This window comes from Pithys albifrons, chromosome 10 (assembly GCF_047495875.1).
Source record: "Pithys albifrons albifrons isolate INPA30051 chromosome 10, PitAlb_v1, whole genome shotgun sequence".
Lineage (NCBI taxonomy): Eukaryota > Metazoa > Chordata > Aves > Passeriformes > Thamnophilidae > Pithys > Pithys albifrons.
In genome coordinates this window covers 2,972,584-2,999,127 of record NC_092467.1, presented here as the reverse complement: position 1 = coordinate 2,999,127, position 26,544 = coordinate 2,972,584, and the positions used below count along the sequence as shown (strand labels likewise).

General features: G+C 46.6%; 1 protein-coding gene across 1 annotated transcript; it reads left to right on the top strand.

Moving 5' to 3' along the window:
* Window positions 1–12,495: 12,495 nt before the first annotated feature.
* Window positions 12,496–20,075, top strand: PTGS2 (prostaglandin-endoperoxide synthase 2). The gene is made up of 10 exons (XM_071564971.1): window positions 12,496–12,566; window positions 12,913–13,029; window positions 13,127–13,270; window positions 13,723–13,866; window positions 14,237–14,418; window positions 15,211–15,294; window positions 15,582–15,828; window positions 16,708–16,994; window positions 17,146–17,293; window positions 17,437–20,075. Exons 1-10 carry the CDS (start codon window positions 12,506–12,508, stop codon window positions 17,841–17,843), a joined length of 1,821 nt encoding a protein of 606 aa, XP_071421072.1. The 5' UTR covers window positions 12,496–12,505; the 3' UTR covers window positions 17,844–20,075.
* Window positions 20,076–26,544: the final 6,469 nt, after the last annotated feature.

Genomic DNA, 26,544 nt, shown 5'->3' with positions numbered 1-26,544 from the left:
GCAGCTCCTCTGTCCCCCTGATGCTGACAAGGCTGTACTGGGGTTTGGGTGCCTCCTGCACCCTTGGAAGCTGCTGGTGATCTGTGTCCAGCCTGTCAAATGTTGCAGGTCTGGAGGGTTTGCTCATTTCCCTCTCAGCCTGGTTGCTCTGAAGAGTCACAGGCTGGTGTGCTGGGCTCTTTGCAACCTGGTAGTCTGGGTGTTCACACTTTCAAGCTCACCTTTACAGAAAAGTGCACAGAAATACACTGAGCTCTACCTCCAGAGTGTGTGTCCAACTCACACCTGTGCAGTGGGTCCCCAACGTGCCCACTTGATCCTTTACCAAATGGCATCATCCCCTCAAAGGACAAGCAGGCCAAAGGAAAACCTTCTTATTTTTACTTAAATCCACAAGGTGTATGAGACATGTCAGAGGCTATCCCAGTCTAAATTAGACTGCACTGGTCCATACAGGCATAATTTGGTCACCTTAATGTAGTTTGACCTTGCCCAAATTATCCCTCTCTAACCATATTCCCTGGGAAGCAGCTCACTAACCTCTTTGGGAGCTCCCAGCTGCATGGATAAATTTTGAGTCCTCTCCCAAAAACATTGATCTGTCAAGTAGTACTGATTTTTGGCACTTTTCTCCTTACAATTTCTTCTAATTTCCTACATTTGAACAGACTTTATTATGCCTTACACATATTTATCTAGGAAAGTTCATAAAATGTGAATCCTGGAAATGTGGCAAGGAGAATGTTGAGGTCAGAGTGGAAGAGGAGATAGAAGAGGGCCCATATGTATATCACTATTCATGACTTTCACACTCCTACAAACTTCAGCAAAAGGTTGGGGACTCTCCATCCCTGGCAGTGTCCCAGGGCAGGTTGGACAGGGCTTGGAGCAACCTGGGCTGGTGGAAGGTGTTCCTGCCCATGGCAGGGGGTGGAAGGAGATGGAATTTAAGGTCCTTTCAACCCAAACCATTCTGGGATTCTGAGATTCTGAAATGGGACCTGAATCAAATACATGTGCACACCCAGCTGAGAGCAACTTGCTGGGAATTTTCAGTCGGTAAACATTTTAGAAACCAACATTTTTCCTTTTTTGAAAGAGAAGTGGGAAAACAACAGGAGGAGAAGGTACAGATGGTCATTTTTGGTCCTGCTAAGTTTTCACCCTGATTCTCTGGGCTGTCAAACAGAAAAAAGAACAACAGCAGGTCAACAATGATCAACTAGCCATGCCCAGTGTTTATTAAGTCCAGTCTCTGGACTGAAGACACTGTCCCAGTGACACAGGAATAACCTGGTGTCTCACCATAATCCCCAGTTTGCAGGAGGTGGGGTTTCTGACACCTCCAGTGAGCTGAGCTGTTCTGGTAACCTGGAGAAGGCAAACAACCCTCTGGCACAGCTCCCACACCACGTCACTCCATATGGACAAAAGGAGTGGTGTGAGCCCAGAGAAGCACAACATTTGTGTGGATTATTTGGGGATGCACGTCAATTCAAATCTGGAACCTAATTTGCCTAATGGCACTTTATTCAGTAACTAAACAAACCATTTCTTTCTGCTGGTGTTGGTTACCTTCATGTTAATTATTAGCCTTTATTTTTGAACCACTGGACGTGGCTCCCAGTGCTCTGGTCTGGGTGACAAAGTGGGGATCTGTTACAGGTTAGAATTGATGACCCTGGAGGTTTTTCCCAACCTAAATGATTCTGTGATTCTCCAACCTCTCCAGGAAGCCACACTTGTAATCTACCCCAGCTGCATGGAAAGGGCAGAGGGGCAAGTCCCTGCATCAGGCTGGACTCAAACAATTTCAGTTCTTGTCCAAACAAAGCCCCTTGTGTACACTCAGGAAAACAATATTGTGCTGCATTGTAAACCAAAAAAATGGAAATGTGGAATACATTGTTTGCCACAAGCTTCAAATATACCTTTGCAAAGCTGGATATGAATAGGGATGGCTGTCTTTAAAGACATGATCTCCAGCAGTGCTCCTGTTCATGAATGCCTGACCTCAATTACTGCTCAGAGATGAGCACTCCATCCCAAAATCAGGACTGATTCCAGGTATTGGTGATTTCAAAAGATGTTAGAAGTGGCCATATGAAATGTGGAATTCAAAGCAAGAGAAGATTCACCTTAAGACAAGGGCATAGTTATGCCAAGTGGAAAAGCCAGTTTTTAATCCACAGGAGGTGAAACGTTTCTTAATATTTTGTTTAAGCATCAGAGCAAAAGAGAACAGCTTACCAAGAGGAAAATGAAAATTGCCCTCCTAATGAAGTTGGAATCAGAACACCTGGGAAGGGGAGGTTTTGAAATGCTCATTGGGATGGCATCCAGACAGCTTTAGGGTATGGAATGAAACACATTCTCTCAATCAACACTGTTTTTGAGGAAGCCTAAAGTCACACAGGATTTTTGCACAGGAGCTGGTTCCAAGTTACAGTTAGGTAAGTGTTATCCAGCAGTTTGAGAAACCTTTGGATCTGAAGAGTTCTGCAAACAGTCTTGTTTTACTCTTGTTCACCAAATAAGATTTAACTGTCCAAATTCTGATGTTGTGCATAAGTTCTTCATTTCCCACTGATCTTACACTGCCTTGTGCTGGGGAGGACTTCAAGGTGACTGGCAATCACTAAAATATTCCAGCCTGAGGATAAGACTCGTAGAGTGCCCAAATCATTGCAATGTGAATCTCCATGGAGCTGAAGAGACTTGTTTGGGAGCAGGTAACAGATCAACTGATATTAAAATATTGGGTGCACAGTGGATGTAGCACACAGGAAAAGTCTCTTGCCTGGATGACCTGGTGATTCCTGCTGTGCTTTGCATTTGGGGGATTTTCCCTCCCCATGCAGCATTGCTCATAGTGTGACAACTGTACATGACTTCTTCCAGCCCTGCCTTACTCATTTACATTCATTAGTGCCAAACAGGAGGGACAAGGAGCCTTGGGCAAGGGGCAAATCATTCTTACCAGTCAAGTATAACTAAAGTGTTCTACACATAAATATTTCTCCTTTTTCCTACCCTCTGGAAAGTCTGTAAACATTTGAAATCCCCAACAGCCAAGTTACAACACCCGAGAAGTGCCGTGTGTTTTGAAGGGATATAGGCAGGAGCTCCAGCTATTTCAGGAGAGTTCAGGAAGTGGAAGTTCACAAGGTCTTACTTGCCACATCCACATTTCCATTCACAGCTCCCCTGAGCTGGATGAGCCTGACCCAGGATCAACTGAGTTCACCGAGGCCAGGAGAGAGGGCGGAGGAGTCGTGTCTGTGGCCAGAGGAGCCACGGGGAGCTCTGGCCCTTCCCATGGAAACAGAGTCAGGTGCAAAGGCAGGCACTGCACAGCATCAGGTGGTTTTGCCCCAGGAACAGGGGGAACTCTGATGGAGCTGCAGGCACAGAAGGAAAGCTTTCTGGGACAGCCTCAGCCCTGACCTGGACACGGCTGAAGGCTCGGGAGGTTCATAGAATCACAGAGTCATAGAATCACAGAATCAGCTGGGTTGGAAGAGACCTCTGAGAGCATCAAGTCCAACCCTTGATCCAACTCCACTTTGATTACTAGATCATGGCACTAAGTGCTACATTCAGTGTCATCTTAAAAACCTCCAGGGACGGTGAGTCCACCACCTCCCTGGGCAAAACATTCCAATGCCTGACCACTCTCTGTAAAGAATTTCTTTCTATCCAACCTAAACCTCCCCTGGCAGGGCTCAAGCCCATGCCCTCTTGTTCTACTGCTGGTTGCCTGAGAGAAGAGTCCAACCCCCACCTGGCTGCAACCTCCTGTCAGGCAGTTCCAGACAGTGCTGAGGTCCCCCCTGAGCCTTCTCTTCTCCAGACTAAACACCCCCAGCTCCCTCAGCCTCTCCTCACAGGACCTGTGCTCAGGTTGTGGGAGCCTTTCTGATGGGCTGGGACCAGTCACACAGAGGAACTGGTGGTGGCTCAAAGAAGCACCAGCCCAAAATTAGCTGCCCAGACAGAGCTCTGATGGTGACACAAACCCTGCCATTTCCACCCAAACCCGGCCTCCAGCAAACGCCACGTGCCGACGGGCCCCGCGGTGCTGCCAACTCTCTCCAAAACAATGCCAGGAAAAATGCCATCTGCAATGAAACCCCAAAATAGCACACACTGCCAGGACATGTTGCAAAGCCCTCATTTACTTAATGAACTACCTATAAGGGGAATACAGTGAGGCACTGAGTGGCACCAGCACAGAATTTCCACAGCTGGTGGAAACAACTGAACGCGACAAGCTGAAATGTTTTCAGTGGGGTTTGTGTGATTTATCTTCTCTTCACTGAGGGTCAGGATGAGAAATAAATCCAAAAATATTTTGGAGGCCACCTCTGGATAAGCAGAAAAATAGTGGCAGAGAGTCACGTCAATATTAATCCAAATTTACAGGTGCTCCATGAGGAAACACCCTCCAGTTTCATTATATAGGACAGATCTTGTTGAGGATAATAATAAGAACCATAAAATCAGACACACTGCTTGTACAAACACTAATTCAGCCAGACAGGAGTTAGTCCTTAACCTGTGTGCTGGCAATTCAGTGCCTGGAGCAAACACTCTTGTCTGAGAGCACATCTATTTCTCTATTTTTAATCATTATACATTTTCCTTAACTGAAAATTCTAAGGAATAGAAATCCAGACCAGTGAGAATTTCTCTCCTGCTGAGTATCTCCACGGCAGCATTTCCCTCCAAGGCTGGATTTTAAGCCCAGCAAACCAGCCAGGTTTTTATGCCATTACATAATTGGCTGTCTCAAAAAGCAGAGAAGCATTTGAACAATTTCTAAGTTATTTGCCTTTGCTTAGAGTCATATGTCTTGGCAAGACATAACATGATGTGATGTCTCCTTCCCAATCATCTGATTTCACTTTGAAGAAAGCAGGACTTTCTCCAGATTCTCTCTCCTGTTGTCTTGGCAAAATCCTTCTGGATTAAACTCGTGTTCTGACCTGAGCAGTTTAACTCACAGTATTTCTTAAAGTGTCTTCAATTCCTACTGGTAACCACAAATAATTTGAGTTCCTAGAGGCTTGTTAAGGAAAAGGATCATGGGGCACAGTTTTAATCCAGCTGGAGTCCTTTTCCCTCAGCAGTAACCAGCTCATTTAATATCACTTCTTTTCTTTTATTTCTCAATTTCTTCCTATTTTTTTGAATTGTAAGAGTATGTTGGAAGTGAGGCAAAGTGACAAGCCATTACAACAACATTGGAAAACACTCCTGATGTCATTCTGGAAATGGAGATGACTAGAAAGAAGGCTTGGGAGTTTGGGTAGCCTGCACTAGGCATGACCTGCTCCAGGAACCTCCCCACCCCAGTGGAGCTACAACTATAATTTGTGTGGGCATGGATCCCACTGTCCATCCCAAAGGGCTGCCATGGGATTTGTGTCATGGAACATTTTAATTTGCCTGACACCAGATGACTCCTCCAGCCTCCCAGCTGTGAAGAACTAGAGGCAGTTATAAGGAACTCAGTGTTTTAATATCAGTATTTTAATCCACATGTAGTCCCCAGTGAAGGATGGACCTTGATGGCACCTTCTCTGTGGGCACTGAGGGGCTCACAACCAATAACTGCAGAGTGGAGCTTCTCCCTCCTCAAACCACTCCATGTCATTACTCCAGTTTGATCTTCAAGCTGCTTCCAGTGACTGAAGGGGCTCCAAGAGAGCTGGAGAGGGACTTGGGACAGAGGTCTGGAGTAAGAGGACACAAGGAATGGCTTCCCACTGCCAGAGGGCAGGGCTAGATGGGATATTGGGAAGGAATTGTTCCCTGTGAGGGTGGGCAGGCCCTGGCACAGGTGCCCAGAGAAGCTGTGGCTGCCCAATCCCTGGGAGTGTCCCAGGCCAGGTTGGACAGGGCTTGGAGCACCCTGGGCTGGTGGGAGGTGTCCCTGCCCATGGCAGGGGTGGCACTGGGTGGGCTTTAAGGTCCCTTCCAACCCAAACCATTCTGGGATTCCATGAAAGTATGAATTCTCAGAAAGCCTTCCAAAACCCTGCAAAGCAGAGATCACTGCATGGAATAGTTGTAAATTGATCTGCTAACTGCTCCTTTAGAAAGAAAAAAAATCTTATTTGCAATGTTTACTTTCTGTAAACCAAACAAGAAAGAGGTTAATGAATAAAACTAAATAAACTTTCGTACCCAGGGATGTGTTTCATGTAAGAAAGCATTACCCTGAAATAATTTTCTACTCAGTAAAACCTACTTTACTTTCCTTTATCCAGTTTATTGTCCACGTGCTGGGAACAATGGAGAAATACAAACAATGGTATTTGCAGCTTTAAGCTGCACAACAAAAGGCTGGATGACAGATTTCACTACAAGTTAAGCAGGAAGTAGTTAAAAGAAAATTCCAGCATCTGTAATAGGGAACATGATATTTAGAAATATCTCTTAGAAGGGATTTTCTGTGGAGCCTTCCCACAGAAAGAGTGTTTTGATATACAACCCTTACTATCAATGGCACAGCAGAAGCAATTACCCTACTATGAGTTACAGGCAATGACAAAAAGCAGATAAAATGTCAGCTGACACTTCTTTATGAAAGGGAGTTACAAAATCCCCTGACGTCTTTCGGGAGCTCACTGTGATCAAATGTCTGCATGGGAAATACAAAGCACATGGAGGCTGTGGGGGGGAAAACAGGGGCTCTGCTAAAACATCCCAGAACCACCAGAGCAGAGAAGTTCACGATTTGAGTCTGGCAACAACTGCCAAGAACAGTTGCCAATAAAGGAAACTTGTTTTCCTTCATTCAAGGAACAATGAAAAGTGTTTTTCTGCTCTAATAGGTGCTGGTTAAGTTGGGAAAAAAATACAAGCAAAGATGAGTGTATCCAAACAAGGTCTCTAAAAATTACTAGAAATACATTAGAAAAAAAATCCCCACTGTGCTCCAGAGCATGGCTGCCAGATCCTGTGTTTATATAATACTTTATGTTTATGATCTTCTCCTTTAAATTTGCCACTAAAAAGTCTTGTGACCGAAAACCCAAAACGGGGCAGATCACAGCTAGGATGAAACCCTCAGTCAGTCTCTGCCTCACACCACCAGATGGGACAAAAATGTTGTGCTTCATACTCCATTCATCCACACTCCTTGGAAAAAGCTCATCCTGCAGTGCTTGGAGCTGAGTTTAAGTCATTGAGGGCTTGTTTGTCAGGAACTGGTCAGGCAAGGCTGAATTTGTGACTACCAAGAGTGCAAATGAGGAAAACAATGAATTTGTCTAAGCCATTTCACCTGAAAAACAAAACCCAGCTCTGGAAGCCGTTTCTGCAGGGGATTCCTTCATTCCCTTTCCTTTGAAATAACGTGAGTTCAGCTTCCAGTTACCTCCCAAGGAAAGAGCTCAGCCTTCCTTTGGATCAAGTGGAGATACACACTTAAGCTGAGCAAAAAGGACCAATTCTTGTGTTCTTTCCCCCTGTGGTTTGGTAACAAATTGATGTTTACCAGGTTTCAACAGTGTGCAGGTGTCCTGTAGTCCTGTTATAATACAGATATCTGGCAAAGAATTTGAAAAGCAAACAGCCCTGCCTGGGAGAATCACCACACAGAACCATGGACTGCACAGGGGTCTCATTTCACATCTCATCTCAACAGGTAAATGTGATTTAAAGTCATTCTTTTCACTTCAGTTTCACTCACAGAATGTCACTCCATTAATTTCTCTCCCTCTTCCTTGTAGGCTCCTTTCAAGGACTGGAACTCCAGCTCACAACTGAATCTGTCAAGAATGTCAGAGGATTAAAACAAGAAATCAGAGACATTAATAAAAACAGAAGCATGGAAAGAGCTCCTTGAACTGGGTTTACTCCACGCAGATGTTAATGATAAACATACAATCTTTCATATTGGAAATCATTCCTCAGAATTCTTACTGCCTTGCAAATAAACACAAGCCGTGGTTTTCTGTGTCTTTTTCAGCAGCAGGAGTGCAAGGGGAAGCTCCTTTGAAAGAGGCAAAAAATGGGGCTCAAACTTGCCCAGGCCTTGCCTAAGTCAGCTGTAGCTTTTTGTGGCATCTGCCTATTTTTTCTTTTTTTTTTTTGACACTGTTTTTTGGGTGTTTCAGGGTTTTTTAGGATTCCAGGAGGAAAAAAGAAAACCAGAAACCAACACAGCCCAAACTGATTTGGATGACAGGGGACACTCCCATTTTCCTATGCAATGATTGATGTCCACAGCTCCCCCAGGGCACAGCTCCCACCGGAGTCTCCTGCTCTCTGCCTCCCTGGAATGGGTGTGCAGGCAGCCCCAGCCTCTGCACAAGCATTCCTTGCCAATCACTGTCCATGGTATTTTTCCCAGGCCACCTCCCCAGCTCTGCCATCCTCTGTATTCACATGGAGTTTTGCCTGGAACAGATTTCTTTTGAGTTCCAGACGATTCCTAAATTGCAGTAGTCTGGAAACTCCATAACCAGGCACCTTTTTGCTGCAATTTTCTAGGAAAAATAAATCAACCTCCCTTGTTTTAAAACCAGGTAATGAGTACTTTTGTTTCCAGCTCAGCCCAGGGGTGCCAATGAAAGCAAGACCCCACTGACTGGAGCATTCCATGAGGAGGGGAATGAAGAGATGGAGAACTGCAGCCCAGTTGCCTGGTCAGACAAACCAGGGGGTGACCACATGAAATCTCAAAGCAGCTACATGACCAAACACATTTCTCACACATTGGCAGAAGGCAGAAAAAGGAGCTTAAAGATACCAACTTCCTCTAAAAGTCCTTCTATTTTCAAGAACGTTTGGGAACATCCATAATTTTTCTGAGATCTGTGTACCCATCAGCCTTGGAGTGTGTTTGCTTTGGGTGCAATGTGTCGAAACTGTGATAGCAAACTTCAGACTGAGCTCCTTTTGCAAGAAAAGAGCAGGAAAAAAAAAGCACAGACTGAAGAAATTAAACTGGTTCTCCTGCCAGGAAACTACTGCACCATAAAACATGATGAAATTACCACGGTCACAAAGGCAGGGAAAATATCTTAAAGATATTAAAAAAGGACAAATTCGGTGCTAGTTAAGCTGAGTTTTCAGAAGCCAGTGCAAAAAGGAGCAGCATCAGTGCTGGGGGACAACATTTCTGCCAATTGCCACTCCATGTCCCCTTCTTTTGGTGGCACTGCTGACGCATGTCAACCCTTCTGGAGCACTGGATCTGCCACCCTGAGCCCTCGCCTTAGAGAAGGTGTGAATTTATGCAGCCTTTTGTACGCAGTTAAAGCTAAAATAGAAACAGGAACAGCTTCAGGGGATTGTTTCCTGCAGAAATGTCAGCGCGTGCCAAAGCGCTGGGGCTGACGGAGGTTCCACCTGCACCAGAGGGGACCTCAAGGAACAGAGGCAAAAGCAACCCTCTTTTTTGGCAAAGATGGTTTATGTGCCAGAAACCAAAGGGCGTTTAGTTGAGGCATTAATTCTCCACCTGGTGGTGAACTCTGCCACAGCAAAGTGGTTTATTCCTAAGAAAAATTCCCTTTGCAATATATAAACAGTTCTTTAGTAGATACAATCCCAAAGCAACAAGTGGGGAAAGGCAGCCTTTAGAAAAACAGCACTACCCTGATTTTCCATCATCTTGGAAAGCTGAAGAATGCCCTTAGCTGGCAGGCACATGAGACCTTCTGCAGCCAAAATCACACTGGAAGAGCCCACGTGGCACCGTGTGCAGGGTTGGGTGGACTGTTCTCACTGGTCTTCCAGCTGCAAAAAGTGCTGCTTCCCAAGGAGAAATGTTCTCTCTGAAGGCTGAAGTTCTGCCCCGTTTCTTGGTTTGCACACTGGTTAATTACAATTATCAGTTGCAATTATCAACTCTCTATATCTCTAAGATCCTTCCAATCACAGCAAGTAACCTTTGTATTATCATTCCAGGGGTAATTCTCTGGCTGCCCACGATTAGTTCAGTTTTTCCCTTAACATTGCTGGTTCTACACCCTAAAAACCTGTTCTGGATTTACATGTTCCTGTGCACCTTACTAATACATAACATCTCACTTGCCTGGTGTTTTCAGTAAAGGCTTATTATCTAACAGCCTCAACAAAAGCTTTGTGAGGTGCAATAAAATCGGTGTAAGATGGACATATAAAGAGTACAAAGCCAGACCCTTGATCTCCAGCCTTGTTTGTAACCACCCACTATACCCTGATCCACTGGACACCACCAGAGTTCCATAATTAATCCATTTGGCTTATGACACCTTGAAATGCAGGAATAAAACATCCCCCCTTCAGACTTGGTAAGATTCAGCAAGATGTGACTGTGGCCACAGCCCACAGGAACAGGCAGCCAAGAGCCCTCCCCTGCTCCAAACCACAGCCAGAGATTTATGCAGGCAAAGATATAAATAAATAAGTAAATAACAAATGCCTTTTCCTCTGCCAGAAGAATAATGTGATCACAACCTTTCGTGCAGCATTCCCTCAAACACGCAGGATGACCTACTGCTGATGTACACAAATTATTCACTGACCACACTACGATTCTTTGGGGCCAAAAATAAGACTTTATTTAAACTGGCCCAAAGCCACTTTCTGTCAAGTCACCGATGTGCAATTGAAACACCAGCAGCATCAAACCTTGAGATATCTCAACAGAAGGAGCAATGGGGTTTTTGTTATTTAATGCTGACCTTGAGGGTGAAAGTGTGAGCACTGGGAGGATGGAAGCTTCCAGCTCCACACTGCTGAGCTGCACAGCTGCGTGACATCCTCCTGCTTTCATAATTTTCCACATGCAACTGAGATTAAAATAGCAGTTTACTGATTAATAACAAATAATTATGACCAAAAGATAAAGCATGGTAATCTCGTCAATGGCAAAAGGGAAAGGAGGAAATATTTGTTTGCAGGGTGACTGTGCCTGGTGGTGGGGGAAGGTATTCCAAAGGGAAAGCGCTGGGGGAATTCACTGACTGCTTCAAAAATGCCAAGTACCTGGATTTGGGCAAAGATATAGAAAGGCAAAGATATAGAAATAAAACTAAATGCCTTCAGTATTTATACTGTGCATGGTGCTTCTCAGCACAAGTGTGATCACAGCCCTGCAACCACCTGCTTAATAAGCATGTTAAAATTAAGTCATTAATAAGCTGAAGCCCACATTCCCAAGAGCTTGAAGGGAGGGGGAAGGGGGCAAAGTCGGTGGCATCGTGGTGGTGCCCATTTAGCCTCTGCACTGCCCTTTTCCAGTCGGAAAGGAGTGTCTTCTCCAGCCGTTTTAAAGCACCACTTGGAAAAGGGGCAGTTTGGGGAGTCTGAAAAATAGGGGGTTGGGTCTGCAAAAGGGATGTCTGGAAAAGGGGGGGATGAAACAGAGAGGGGATGGAAAAGGGGGGGGGCCTGGAAAAAGGAGGTGTCTGATAAAGGGGGAATGAAACATGGGGGGCTGGAAAAGAGGGGTCTGGAAAAGGGGGAATGAACATTGCGGGGTCTGAAATGTGAGGACTGGAAAAACGTGGAGATGGAAACGAGAGGGCTGGAAAAAGGGGAGCTGAAACAGGGGTGGCTGGAAAAGGGGGTTCTGAAATATGGGGGGCTGAAACATGGGGACTGAAAAAGGTGAGGCTGGAAAAGAGAGGGCTGGAAAAGGGGGGTGTCTGAAAAAGGGGGACTGGAAAAGCGGGGGGTTGGAAAAGAGAGGGCTGGAAAAGGGGGGTGTCTGAAAAAGGGGGACTGGAAAAGCGGGGGGTTGGAAAAGAGAGGGCTGGAAAAGGGGGGTGTCTGAAAAAGGGGGACTGGAAAAGTGGGGAGTTGGAAAAGAGAGGGCTGGAAAAGAGAGGGCTGGAAAAGGGGGGTGTCTGAAAAAGGGGGACTGGAAAAGTGGGGGGTTGGAAAAGAGAGGGCTGGAAAAGAGAGGGCTGGAAAAGGGGGGTGTCTGAAAAAGGGGGACTGGAAGAGCGGGGGGCTGGAAAAGAGAGGGCTGGAGAAGGGGTGTTGGAAAAGAGAGGTGGCTGGAAAAGGGGGGATGAAACATGGGGGGCTGGAAAAGAGGAGTCTGAAACGTGGGGACTGCTAAAGAGGGCGCTGGAAAAGAGGGGGGCTGGAAAAGGAGGTGGGGGCTGACACGGGGCCGGCTGAACAATGTGGGGAGGGGGAGCCTCGGGGGTGTCCTGGTCCCGGGGGTGTCCCTGCCCTGCCCTGCCCTGTCCTGCCCTGCGGTCCGGTCCCGGCGCCTCCCCCGGCGCGGGGCGGGCGCTCCCTCCCTCGCTGCTTTGCTCCGTCCCTCCCTCCCTCCCTCCCTCTCGGCTGTGGTGAGCCCGTGGCGGGACGAAATCCCCGTTCCGTGATGGCTCGTTTCCGGCCGTGACTAAGCGGCGGCATGGCCATAAATAGAGCGCCGCGCACCTGGGACCGGCACTGCATCCAGGCGCTGCATCCCGGCACCGTATCCGGCGCTGCATCCCGACACTGCATCCCGGCGCTGCATCCCGAGCCCCGCCGAGCGCCAGCCATGCCGCTGCTGCCGCTGCCCTGCGCCCTGCTGGCCGCCCTGCTGGCCGCCGGCCACGCCGGTGAGTGCCGGCCGCACGCTGCTCCTCCTCCGGACCGGCCGCTTGCGCTTTCCTTTCCGTGCTCCTTGCGCTCCTGGGATTTCCCCAAGGGTGGCTGCCCCGTTGGGCTTTGAGGGATAATCCTCCCCTTTGGCGGGGGTTTGTTGCTGTCGGCGGGCAGAGAAAAACTGCGCTTTAAGAGCCGTCAGCGGTAGCCGCAGGGCTGCTGTGGATGGATGCTCGCTCTGATGTCTTCTGCTAAGCTTTAAACTCCGGGCGCTCTCCTTGGGAGCGCAAAGGCCTCGGCGAGGTGGGAATGGCAGTGTGGCCGCACACGATGCTAACGGAGCGCTGTGTTCCCTTCCAGCAAACCCCTGCTGCTCCAACCCCTGCCAGAACAGAGGCGTCTGCATGACCGCGGGGCCCGAGCGCTACCAGTGCGACTGCACCAGGACCGGCTTCTACGGCGAGAACTGCACCACGCGTGAGTATCCGAAATCCAAGCCATCCTCATCCTCTTCAGCGTCCAGGTCCCCGCACTGCTGGTTTGTAATAACCTTGTTGCAACCTTTCCATCGCAGCGGAATTCTTAACGTGGCTCAGGCTGACGCTGAAACCGTCACCAAACACCGTCCACTACATCCTCACGCACTTCCAAGGAGTCTGGAACGTCATCAACAACATTCCCTTCTTGCGGGATGCTATTATGAGATACGTGCTAACGTGTGAGTATGAATTCTCCCTTGCAGTCTCCTTACAGCTGGCAGAAGTTGCTCACAGCACTCCGGAATATTGCACTCAATTAGCCTGTATTATAAAGTAAGAAGCCTAAATTGCACTAAGGTTAAAACACAAACCAAAGTTTAAAATTCCTTCATGACGCAGCCCTGTATGAAACATGCTCTATGAAGTGCAGTCTGCTCTAATTTCTGCAAGAATCCAGGAGTTTGCTGGCATCAACTTTACTCCAAATTGCTCATGTTAATAGTGGGATCCAGCTGAAAAGCCAGGACCTGGTCCTGCTACTCAGTAACTGCAATCCTGTCTAACATCAGTGGCTGATAAGTGTGGAATTTACAACTGCTACCAAGGATATGGAAAAGATCTGCCTTTGCAATTTACTTTTTGAGACTAAAATGTACTGTTGAAAATAATCAAATACTTCTTTGTCTTTCAGCAAGATCACACTTGATTGACAGCCCGCCAACTTACAACAGTGATTATAGTTACAAGAGCTGGGAAGCTTATTCCAATCTTTCCTACTACACAAGATCCCTTCCACCAGTAGGACTTGACTGTCCAACACCAATGGGAGTTAAAGGTAAGGAATAAACCAGATGCATAGTGTTCACTTTTGGTATTTTCTAAGAGGATGAGTAGAAATTCCTATTAGATTTCTTGTCTTTTTTTCAGTGTAGGTGTCTTTAAGAATAGCCATGTTTTGGATACATGGTGTAAAGACCTAAAAGATAAATTCTTCTGATTCTTGTTATTGAGTCACATGCTAAAAGCAGGGAATTTAAAGTTTCTAATAAAATCAAGAAAGTGAGCATAGAAAAGCAGATCATTCCCCTTATTTGTATGCTGCTGTTCAATATTACATTGCAGGTCTTCAGCCCTTTTTTTAGGAACAAAGTTAAGTGTTGCATAAACAGTTATCTTGAATCTCTCTCTCCTTCTCTCTCCCACAGGCAAGAAGGAGCTGCCAGACTCAAACTTGATTGTGGAGAAGTTCTTGCTGCGGAAGAAGTTTATTCCTGACCCACAAGGCACCAACGTGATGTTCACGTTCTTTGCTCAGCACTTCACTCACCAGTTCTTCAAGACGGACCACAAGAAGGGACCAGGCTTCACCAAAGGCCTCGGCCACGGGGTATGCTCACAGCTCTGCACCTAAACACAGTCCTCAGGGCCACTGGGCACCTGGGGTGGCATCCTGCAGGGTGCCAGGGCTCACAGACACCTGTGCACACACTGCAACAGTGGGGTTGTCCCTCCTGGAACTTCTCCTTGGGTCAGATTCCAGCCCTGCAGAGCAGCTCTCGCTGGGTCAGAACCATGTACTCGGTGCAAGCGATTCTGTTTAAAAATCTGCCCAGTGATCTCTATGACTCTTATTATTCCCAACAATCTGCTTTCACCTAAAGCATGTTACACCTAGCAAGTATCCAGCATTTCTCTGGATCCTGTCACTTCCCAAGAGCTGTATCCAGCACTAAGGCATCTTGTGTGCTGCTGATAGACTTAGTTTAAAAAGAACTTCGGAAGCAGGCTTGGATTTAGGAACTTAACCTCCAAAACAGGCAGCCTTTAGACAAAGTTCCTCACTCTAAGTGTAATTTGTATATCTAAACCAAAGCTATAAACTGTGTGTGTATATACAGAGAGCTGTCTGCATAATAGAAAGTTGCTGACAGTTTAAACAGAGTCCTTTTAAATGGCCAATTTCACAACCCCCTCTCACACAGAGGTGGCTCCAGTTGCCAGGAAATAATTTGGCTTCATCTTGAGTATCAGTGCTTGATACTTATAAGGTAGCAGTGATATAATTAAAAGGTAAACATCTGGGGGGTGAACTCCTATTGGCATCCATAGAGGTGGGACCTATCCTAAAATAGCAAAAAATGCAGGTTAGCTTCATGTTCCAAATGCTTTTCTTTAATAGGTTGACTTGAACCACATTTATGGAGAGACTCTGGAGAGGCAGCTTAAGCTGAGACTTCGAAAGGATGGAAAGCTAAAATACCAGGTATGTCTTACCTCAAAATCCCTGGTTTCATATTGGATGACATGTTTCCTTAATTAGTAGCTCAGCTGGTTAAAACATGGTTGTAGTAATGCCAAGGTCATGGGTTCAATCCCCTGGGTGGGCCATTGACTGAAGGGTTGGACTGGATGATCCTTGGGGGTCCCTTCCAACTCAGAAGGGTCTGTGTGAGTGCTGTGTGCATGGTGTGGCTGATCTAAAGTCAGGACTAAGAGTGAGCACAGCTTAGCTCACAAGCACTTGTTTGGTTCTCTGCCCCTGCCCGGCAGATGATCGACGGTGAGATGTACCCCCCGACGGTGAAGGACACGCAGGCAGAGATGCTGTACCCACCCCACGTGCCCGAGCAGCTGCAGTTCTCTGTGGGGCAGGAGGTGTTCGGGCTGGTGCCCGGGCTGATGATGTACGCCACGATCTGGCTGCGCGAGCACAACCGCGTCTGCGACGTCCTCAAGCGCGAGCACCCCGAGTGGGACGACGAGCAGCTCTTCCAAACCACCAGGCTCATCCTGATTGGTGAGTGTCCCTTCCCCTTCTCCCAGGTGTGCACAGGCGTGGGGAGGGCAAAGCTGGTGCATAAAGGGGGGTGTGAGTGGTGCTGTGCTGAGGTGTAGGTTCCCCCAGCTATGCTAAAGGCAGAACTGGAGAAAACTGAGCTAAGGAATACTCAGTTCCCTTATCTGAGGGAAGCAGAACTGAAAGCAGTGAAAAGGCAGGAAATTAAAGTTCCTTTCTCAGAGAAAGCATTTGAGGCTACATGACCTCAGGCTCCCAGATCTGGGATTTTCCCCCTAGGGTTGGGTCAGTTCAGGTATGCTTTAAATGAAAGGCTATGATTAAGTCTAAAGTTCAGGGGGTTATGTAAAATGTAACTCTGCATACTTCTAATTGTCTGCTCAGTGGTATTTCATCTTATGTAAGTGGTGAGGTACTCTAAGCTTGAAAAGACCTTGCCCAAACTGAAACAGTAAACCAAGACAACTGCATGAAGCAGCTCAGAAGCTGAGATTTGCTTTCAGACATCAACTTTCTCCATTATGCCCTCCTTCTGTCCTAGAGAGTACTGTGAGACTGAACACAGTGTAAATACTGTTGTGTGCTGTTCTGTGGAGGGGGCAGGGAAGTGTATCTTGGGAGGGTGGGAGTGGGAAAGCAGGCTGTGGAAAGCACTTCACTACCACAGCCAAAACCTCCTGGGATCTTAAATACTGTTCCACCCCTCAGTCACATAAAATACATGAACTGCTTTCTAGAGGAGATTACAGAACGTTGAAGTGTTTGTTGTCCTGATCACTGTGGTATATTTAGAACAATTCAGCAATGGTACTTTCTCCACCACCGAAAGTTCCTGAGGAGACCAATGCCAATATTCTCTCCTGTTTCTCTGTCCACCAGGAGAGACCATCAAGATCGTTATAGAGGACTATGTGCAGCACTTGAGTGGGTACCACTTCAAGCTCAAGTTTGACCCTGAGCTGCTGTTCAACCAGCGCTTCCAGTACCAGAACCGCATCGCGGCCGAGTTCAACACCCTGTACCACTGGCACCCGCTGCTGCCTGACACCTTCCACATCCATGACCAGGAGTACACCTTCCAGCAGTTCCTCTACAACAACTCCATCATGCTGGAGCATGGCCTTTCCCACATGGTGAAATCCTTCTCCAAGCAAAGCGCTGGCAGGGTAGGTACTTCCTCAAGGTGCTGGTGAGCCAACGGAGACACCAGCTGGGGGTGGGATGGTGGAATAGAATAAACCTGTTCAAAACTCATCACAGACTGTAAATGCACGGCTTCAACAGGAGAACTTAGTGCTTTTCATCTTGATTAACCAGGTGGCTGGTGGGAAGAACGTTCCTGCTGCAGTACAGAAAGTGGCCAAGGCTTCAATTGACCAAAGCAGGCAGATGAGGTACCAGTCCTTGAACGAGTACAGGAAGCGCTTCATGCTGAAACCATTCAGATCCTTCGAAGAACTTACAGGTAACAGTTCTCATCCTTCTGAACAAGTCAGAGCCACTTTCTTAGAATGCTCACAGGGGCCTCCAGTGTTATTACTGGACTTGGGCAGGATAGACCTGGGAGGGAAATGGGATTTTTTCACTAATGGATTTTACTCATTACAGGAGAAAAGGAGATGGCAGCTGAGCTGGAGGAGCTTTACGGAGACATCGATGCAATGGAACTGTACCCAGGCCTTCTGGTGGAAAAGCCACGCCCAGGTGCCATCTTTGGAGAAACCATGGTGGAGATTGGAGCCCCGTTCTCACTGAAGGGACTGATGGGCAATGCCATCTGCTCCCCCGAGTACTGGAAGCCCAGCACCTTTGGTGGCAAAGTGGGCTTTGACATCATCAACACGGCCTCCTTACAGAAGCTCATCTGCAACAACGTCAAGGGCTGTCCTTTCACTGCCTTCCACATCCTGCCTCCTGAGCCCACAGAGGCCACCATTAACGTTAGTACCTCCAAAACAGCCATGGAAGATATCAACCCCACACTGCTACTGAAAGAGCGCTCTGCTGAGCTGTAGAAACCCCATCTATTTATTTATTTAACTGTTGTTATTTATTCTATTTATGGCTTAGTATTTAAAAACTAGGAAAAAACTTGAGCATCTTCTTTATGGGGGTTGTCTTAGATTCCTTACTCAGGTAAGGCTTCCATTTACAAAAGGGATTTTCTGTGCTCGAGCTCGATGGTGGTGAATCCCTTGTTGAAAATCTTCTGTAACAGAACTATGTATTCCAAAGTGGACAAGAGTTCCAGCTTTTTTTTTTTAATGTTGTTTTAATACTTGATGAAGGGGGATGGTGGTTTTGTCTGGTGGTTTTGTCTGGTGGTTTTGATAGGTCACGGAACACTACAAAAACAAGTTTTTGTTTAAGCAGCTTAAACTTGAAAACAGTTGTTGACCTAAAAATACAAGAAAAATCTGACTTAATGAAAACTGCCAGAGAAGGTTATGAACTCAGTATGAGAACTCAAAGATTAACAAAAGAATACGTATACTTGAGACTCATTTATTTAAGAATTTATGCAGAAAATGCAGTGCATTTGTTGTTGATACTACCTCTCATCCACTGCAGATAAGGCACTTTGTATCATAATTTATATGTTTCTTACATGTAAATCCACTTACGGATTTACAGCAAGGTCAACCTTTTTATAATGCTTTTGGTTTTAATTTAATTATTTAAAGAAAACAAGACTTTTTCTTGGCTTCTAATTCTTTTTGAGGCATGTGTCACAGAAGTCTTAGTTGTGTAAGAGGATGAGAGTGAGGTCCTGAGCTTGGCAATAGCTGACTCCCAGGCTGCAATACAAGGCTGCTTGTGCAGGGTGCACATGGTTTTATTAGGTCACTTTGGGGAGCTCTTAAACTTAGCCCAAGGTATTGGTGTTCTTTTCATAGCTGTAGTTCTCTGGTCTACTTGATAATAGAACTTTGTTGTCTGTCCCCCTGAGGGCAGAAGGACATTGGAGCTGCAGCTGGGCTGTGGCTGTGGAATGAAGGGCTTGGTGTTCCCAAAGCAGAGGGATGGATTGCTGGGGAGCAGTGAGAGCTCTCCAGTAGGTTCAGCAGCACCTCAAGGCACAGAGCCTTGCAGGTGGTTAAGTCTATGTACACAAGCTGTACATGCAATCACTAGTTCTACTTATTGGGGGGAGGAGGGATAATGTTTTATTTATAATTTATAAACAGAGGCATTTTAAGTAATTGGTTTTAAGCTTCCTTAAAACTGGTTAGCACAAAATCTCCTAGACATATTTGTCCTGATCCAGCACTCAAATATCTAGTCTCATCTGGGCACATAGGCTACACAGGATCTTGTACCAGCACTTCAGACTTTGCATGTAAGGGTATCTTTTTTTAATTTCTAGAGAGGAAATGTAGAAGATGATCTTCCCATAAAAAGAGCTGGGGAACTATAGGGAAAAAGAAACTGTCACTTCATACTGGAATAGAGCAGCAACCTGGTATTCTGTGCCCCTGCCCCAAATTCCTTGACTACTTGTGGAAAAGGACTTGAGTTTTCTCTTGCATCTGAATCTCTCAAGCACTTGTAGAGGCTTGTGCATTGTAACAGGTCTGACAATAGTGTAGTTTGTCTGTGCCTTCTGTTTCCATTGGTTTGTTTAGAGCCAGTGATGATCTTTCACTGTGTAGGTCTGTAATTGTTGCCATGAACAGCTGAACCAAGACCTCCTACAGCCATTGGTACCAAGGACTGACTTGAGGTGGTCTTTGGTGTGGATGCTTTGGGAGCAAGTAGGGCATTTGTGTTCCTTTTTCCATCTGAAGCCTGAAGAAGGGAAAAGCTTCAATCACCTCATGCCCAATGGTGGTCTGTGCTGATGAGTGAGAACTGCCTGGACACTTGGTCACCACATTAATTGTCAGTGGGACCCATCTTTGGAACACACTTCCGAGCACCCTTCTGCCACTAACTGAGGAAGAGGCAAAGGGAGGCAAGTCTGGACAGAGCTACTCATTTTGGGGTAGGCAAGGAGGAGTTCCTCAGACCATATCACTTGAGTTGCAAGCTGCTTCAGCAAGGAATCCTGTTCCCTCTGCATTTTGTACTCTGCAGTCACATTTCAACTCTCTCTGCCTGTGATGGGACCCAGCCTGCTGGGTTTGGCTGGGTTCAACTTGCCCATGAGAAATGGGTATGTTGGAGATTATTTATTGAAAATTCTGTGAATTGTTTTTCACTTTATTTTTGTAGGACAACAGTGTTGTTAAAATGCAATTGTTTATATAAATAAATTGAAAACATTACCTTTATGGGCTCCTCTGCTTGTGATTGCCTTCAGCAGGTATGTAGTGTGAAACAATTCTTCAGTTGATTTGCCATTCAAGATTAAATGGAGGATTACAGGGCATTACTAACAGCATTGAACTCTCTCAAGACATGCCTGTAACTTAAATCATCCAAATACAGCATTTTTTTTCCCTTTGGGGATTTCACTGTGCCATCCCTGGAGAATCCAGCTTCTTTTATCCTTAGTGAAGATGCAGCATTGCCCTGGCAGAGGGAAAGTGCAATGCTGAGCTTGCACAACAGCACCTTGGTGTGTCTGACTTCCCTTCTCACTTCCCCTTTTCCCAGCAAGCACAGGCCGGAGCTCGTTCCCTTCATTCTTGGCAAACTCCAGATGGGAAACTTGCTTTGGGATGCAAGTTACCCCTGGAGCAGAGCAGGGTGTGATTTCCCAAATCCAGGCACAGGGGTAGCACTCTCCTGCCTCCAGTTTCCCATGCCAATATTGATTGGTGCCCTGTCCTCTCACAGCCTCTGTCCTCCAGCCAGAGCCACCTTCCTTCCAGCCACCCAAAAAATCCTCTTTGGTCCAAAGCTCAGGTCAATATTCCCAACAACCCTCCAGCCCTGAGAGTATGACAGTTCTGCCTCTGCTTTCAAGCTCCTTTCCATCTCCACCATTGTGCAGTTCCTTTATATTCCTGTTGTACCCAGGCACCCAAACACCTCCAGCAAGCTTAAAACTCAGCTCTCATCACTTCAGTGACCACCTTCAGCCCCAAAAATGCGACATCCTGAGGACCCTTCCAAAAGCATCTCTCTGTGGGTGAGCAGAGGAAGGTCCAGACCACGTATGAGCAATGTGGGGCTTTTTAACAGCCAGTCCTCTCGTTCTCTCTGCCAGCCAATTAATCTCTGACATGTCCCTGCTTCGAGGGGAAGCTGAGCAAGGGAGTGAGCAAAGACAAGGCTGGTCACTTCAGTGGGAGGATGGGGAGCCCCACCAGCAGCAGGGTCAGCCATGGAGAAGGTGTTCTGGGTGCCCCAGTCAGGGAAGGGCCAGTCTGGGTGGATTCACACACGCTGGGTGAGATAGCTGAGCAGGGGGAGCTCCTCCTTCCCTCTCAGCAGGGGCATGTCCCGATGATACAAAAGACAAGAATGTTCCCCAGAGGAGCAAACCTGCCCTTCCAAATACCTGCTCTCCAGACTGGGCCCAGGGGGCTGTTCCACCCCAGGCAATGTGGAGCAGCAGGGGAGCTCAGGGGCAAAGCCCTGCAGGCCCAGGAGAGCCTGTAGAAGCAGGTCACAGCCAGTGCCACCCTCACCAAGGGCTGTCCCACATGTCACCTGCTCGTTGCCCAGAGTTCCTTAGGGGTGCTGAGTTGGAGCCCTGTGGGCACCTGCCCAGGCTGGGCTCTGCACACTCCCTGAGCTGTGCTGCCCTCCCTGCTGGGGCACAGACCTCCCCAAGCAGCTGCTTTGTCTGGATTTTGGGAGATGTTCCTACCACAAGTGGCTTGTGCATTGCAAGAAAATACTCCTTTCAGCTTTAGGCACCAATCTGGAAAAGTTTGACCAAGCTGCAGGAAGGGACAGAGGGATGGATACACCACTTGTTCCCAGCTACTGCAATAGAGGAACAGCTCTGGAGAAGCTTATTGGGAACATTTGCAGTTTCCTTTGGAAGAACAGGATGGAAAATACCTTAATGTTATAAAAATACATATACATAGGAGAGAAAGGAACAGGCTGTAGCTCTATATGCTAAGTATGGAAAAGGAGGTGAAGGGAGAAATCCTAATATACCCTAAATATGGACAAGGAGGTAAAGGGAGAGACCTCAGCCTCTTGGCCAGAAGGCCACACAAGGCAGAAATGCAGCAGTAAAGTAAGAAATATCATAGGGAAAAAGCTCTCCTTGGGAAGAGCTGAGTGTTCCTCTTCCTTTAATCTGGAGTTTCAGTTTGGAAATGACATTATACTGAGATATGCATATATGTATATACATGACTGCTTTCTAATTGTGATTCTTTTTCTCTGATGCTTTGTCTTTTAAATTAATATAAATTCTCAGGTGACTCCTGTGCTTACTTACTCTGTAAGTGCAGATATTTTCATTAGTATTGGCAAGAGACTGATCACACCCCAAAACCCCCTCCAACTACTACCTTCCTCCTCTGCCACTCTGAAGCAAGAAAGCAGATGTCAAGAAAATGAGAAGGAAGAAGATGGAACAGTTTTCTTGTGTAAAAATCCTGAGGCCACACTGAAAATCTCAGTGTTCCCTCCCAGACACGCTAAAACTCCAGAAAGCAGAGTCAGAGGTTGGGCAAGTTGGGAGCTGAGCACCTGTGGGAGAGGGAGCCTGTTAAAGCTGCTGAGCTCTCCCCAGTTTGCCACTGGAGAGGGCAGGGTACAAAGTACTCTGGGTTTGACTCATGCTGGTTGCTTGGCCTCAGCTCTGGGTAAGCCACCAGATAGAGAGCAAAGCTTGGAAGCCCCAGAGCTGGGAGAAGCCAAATAATTTCGGAGCATCTATTTTCAAATCAACCCTCTGCATGTCCACTGAGGATCTGTGGATCCATGCCCCATCCCTGGGAGTGTCCCAGGCCAGGTTGGACAGGGCTTGAAGCACCCTGGGCTGGTGGGAGGTGTCTCTGCCCATGGCAGGGGTGGCACTGAGTGAGCTTTCAGGTCCCTCCCAACCCAAATCAACCTGGGATTCCATGATTCTATCTAGACCATGGCAAGGTACATCTAGAGAAAACTGAAAATAGATTGCATCTTATAACCAGCTGTAATCTTAATATCATTTACTTTTCCTGTTAAATTACTGATGCTCACCAGAAGAGCACTGGGAAAACACAGAGTGTCACACAACTGGAAGCATCTTGCACGCAAATGTCCCAGATCTTTAATTAACAGAATCACAGAAACATTACAGTTGGAAAACACCTCCAAAATCAAAAGTAGTTCTTTCTCAGGATGAACCCCCAAACACTCACACCACAACAGGGGCACTGCATTCCCGTGCTGTGTTTTATTTGTCCCAGTAACCAGGTGTAGCTCCTCACTGCAGGCTGGCACCATGGTGGAGGCAGGTGTGTTCCACATCCCTGTCCCAACCTGCCCTGCTGACAGGGAGCTTTAATACCCAGTCATTGGCCCCAAAAGCTGAGTGTTTGTGGTTAGCTCTTTCCGTGCAAGCACCTGAAACCTTTTAAACAGACACACACAGAGACACAGCCCAAGGTGGGCCAAAGAGGGAGGGCAATGCCCACCACCCCGAGCCCCAGCGAGGCTGGAGAAGGCATGTTTCCCTCAGCTTCCTTTCCCTAAACCATGAAGATCTACCCAAAGAAAATGCTTTCACAGGCACTCATTGAGGAAACAGTGCAAGTCATACAGGCTCTGGCTAATAAGGATATTCCTGGTAGGTCTTCAGAGGTGGGAAGTGAAAGCAAGGCCACATGAAGCATCACAAAGCCCAGCTCTGTGAGGCTGTAAAAAGAATCTTTTCGTGTGATTTTTAAGCACCAAAAACCTTCAGTGAACCACGACAGAGCAACAAAACACAGCTCAAAACTGCAATGCCAACTCCAGACCTGTTGCCCAGCATCTTCCAGACCTTACCCTGAGAACTGACCCAACTCGATGCCCTTTCAGTTGTTGTGGCTTTGCAGCCTGTTGCCTAGGCAATATTAATTATTCCTGCCTAACAAATAATGGCAGAGTTGCTAAGGAGCAGCTGTAGGTACTAATTAAACCAAACCTGCCTTGAGCTGGCTGGGATGTGAAATACTTGCTCTTACATAAGGTGGGGATGTGTGACGAGGTGATCTGACCTCAGAGCAGCAGCTCTTCAGAAGGTATCATGTCAAGTGAGGCACAGAAGGAGAGACCATTCCAAGTGAAGCAGGAAAATACCAACCGACCAACCAATCAAAAAAAGCAGCTGTAAATTAGAAATGCAATGAATTTTCCAAGTGTCCAATGAATTTGTAGAATTTCAGCCAAATGTATTTCTGGCATTGGAACAATGACCAGCCTTCTCTGGACTGTTTGCTGGGTGAGATGTCTCAGTGTTTGTTGTCATCACTGGCCCAATCTGGATTGTAAGCACAGGATTTCCCAACCTGACCATGGAATGGATCAAGTAAAAGATAGGAGACCATTCCCAAAACAATCTGTCATTACTGTGCCATCACCTTGGATGGTCTCAATAATCTCTCTGTGCCAGAGATGGTTTTCATTCAATTATAAGAGCCCTCCAGCTCAGTAGGGGGAGATGGATAAAACACTGAAGAGAAGTTTCCATGTGTTGTTCCTCAGGCTGAAGAAAGGAAAAGGATATTTGCCTCATTTTGAGGGATATTTGAGGAGCATCTGAACACCCACCATGAAATTCAAGTTAATATCTCCCATCATTACAGAAGAGTGAAGCATTCAAGGAGATATGAGAGTCTGAAAAGCAACTCTGCTTCAGCAGAGCCCAGGGCTTTGGTTTCTGCAGCTCTTGGGCACTCCCCAAAGCATCTCTAGAGATCTTTTGGCTAAGAGTTAAGTCCAGAGTGGGCTCTGCATCCCTGAGGAAGTGGTGCCAAATGTGTGAGGCTTTTCAGTTAAAATATCACTTTAAACAGAAAAAAAGTAAGGGAAGGTAGTGGTTTGCAGCAAGCCAAGGCCAACAGTGTCTCAGAGCCTGGTTTTTAAATGCAACAGCAAAAATAAAACCCTTTCCCACATGAGGCTTTGTGAAGAGAGAATTAAAATCCCCAGGGGTCCTGATTCTTTTGGAAGCTGGCTTCCTCTTTGAAGTCACTTCCTCAGCCACCCTTTGTGGCAAATATTTCCCATAACTCCCTTTGAACCTCCTTTGCAAACAAGTGACCCTGTGCCACCCTTTTCTGAAAGGTTTGTTTATTCAGTAGTCAGCTGATTTCAGCTGCCACATCCATTGGTGAGGATGCACACGGTTGGCAGAACTCTGGGCTGCTGCAAACGTGATTTGCCAGGTGTGTGCCCCTTCCTGGGCACAAGGAGCAGCTGTTTCAGCAGTGCTGCCCACTCTCCACCTCCACTGGGATGCAATGGCAGGACAGGCACAAAGCCCTTTCCTATGGAATTTGGGAGGGGACTGAAGGACCTGCAGGTGTCACTCGACATAAAACAGCCCCATGGGATGTTTGGTGCAACAAAACTCATCTTCAACTGTGTATCAAATTTAGAACTGGTTCTGAAAAAAAAAAATAAATTAAGAGCTTATTTAGATCTCCTGATGTTGTAAAAAAAAAGACAGGGAGGCTCCCTGGAAAAGGTTCCCATGAAATTTCTGTCCTTTCTGATTTCAGCCAGATACTAGAAGACCAGACTAAATATTTTACTTTTATTTTCTTCTTCACTCACAGGATCTTCTACTCCACTGAGAAACTACTGGCTTCAGCAATTTCATAACAGTTTGCCTGAGAGAAAATTAGCTCGAGAGAAGGATGTGCAACTCCTCCTCACACTAATTCTGTTTCCTTGTTCTCAGTCACTACTAAATTTACTGCAGGAACTGGAAGTCATGTAAATCATCTGGAGTGATTAAATAAATTTTTAGTTATTCGCCTCTAGCTCCGTTTTCACAGGCAAGTCCTTCCTTCCCCAAAATAAGTTCCACTGCTCATGATTCAGCACCTGAATGGGGAGGCACCACGGGAGTTTCTGAATGAGATTCTTTATTATTAAATGGCCATAAATGCACTTGAATAAAAGCTTTGACAGAGCAATCCATCATCAGACTTTAGACTAGTCCAGATTTGCTTGACTTGCACAAAGCCAGCCCCACCTTCCAGTTCACAGCCACTCTCAGTTCTCCTCAAACCAAGGTCTCTTCACTCCATTGCTGATGTTTAATTACAAATAATTCAATGATTGCACCCTTTCAGCACCCCAACAAAGCCCCTCCTCGTGGCCCTCCTTCCCTCCCTGCTTCTCATGCCCTTGGAGCACAGACTCTACAATGACAGGATATGAATTTACTTGAAAAAAGAGTTTCAGAAAAGTCCATTTTTTTCTGCAAATTTTGTTCTTTAATCTAACTGAGCTGGGGTTTTTTTACCAAGCTAAATCTATCTAAAATCATGAAAATGTGACAATTTGGATTTGGAACCTCCTTTCTTTTTCCAGACAACACTGGTGTGATTTACATTGCTCTAAAAATGACCAAGTCACGCTTGTTGTCAGAAGTTGAAGGTGAACAACTGGACACTCCTGCTGGGGCTCAGACTTTGGGTTTGGTGCCTCTGCCAACCTCAGCACAGGGCACAAGACCCTGGCATCAGCTGGGTGGAGGGAGCAGAACGGGTTTCCTACAATAGCAGTGAAGGAGAGAAATGAATATTTGTGTTTACTGAAAGAATGAACACAAGTAGCAGTGGTAGAATCACGGGGAACTTGGGCTGGAGGAGCCCTCTGGAG

Coding starts and splice junctions, on each gene's coding strand:
- PTGS2 (XM_071564971.1), top strand. CDS start 12,506: ATGCCGCTGCTGCCGCTGCCCTGCGCCCTGCTGGCCGCCCTGCTGGCC. Junction 12,567..12,912: donor GCTGGCCGCCGGCCACGCCG/GTGAGTGCCGGC, acceptor GTTCCCTTCCAG/CAAACCCCTGCTGCTCCAAC. Junction 15,829..16,707: donor CACCAGGCTCATCCTGATTG/GTGAGTGTCCCT, acceptor TCTGTCCACCAG/GAGAGACCATCAAGATCGTT.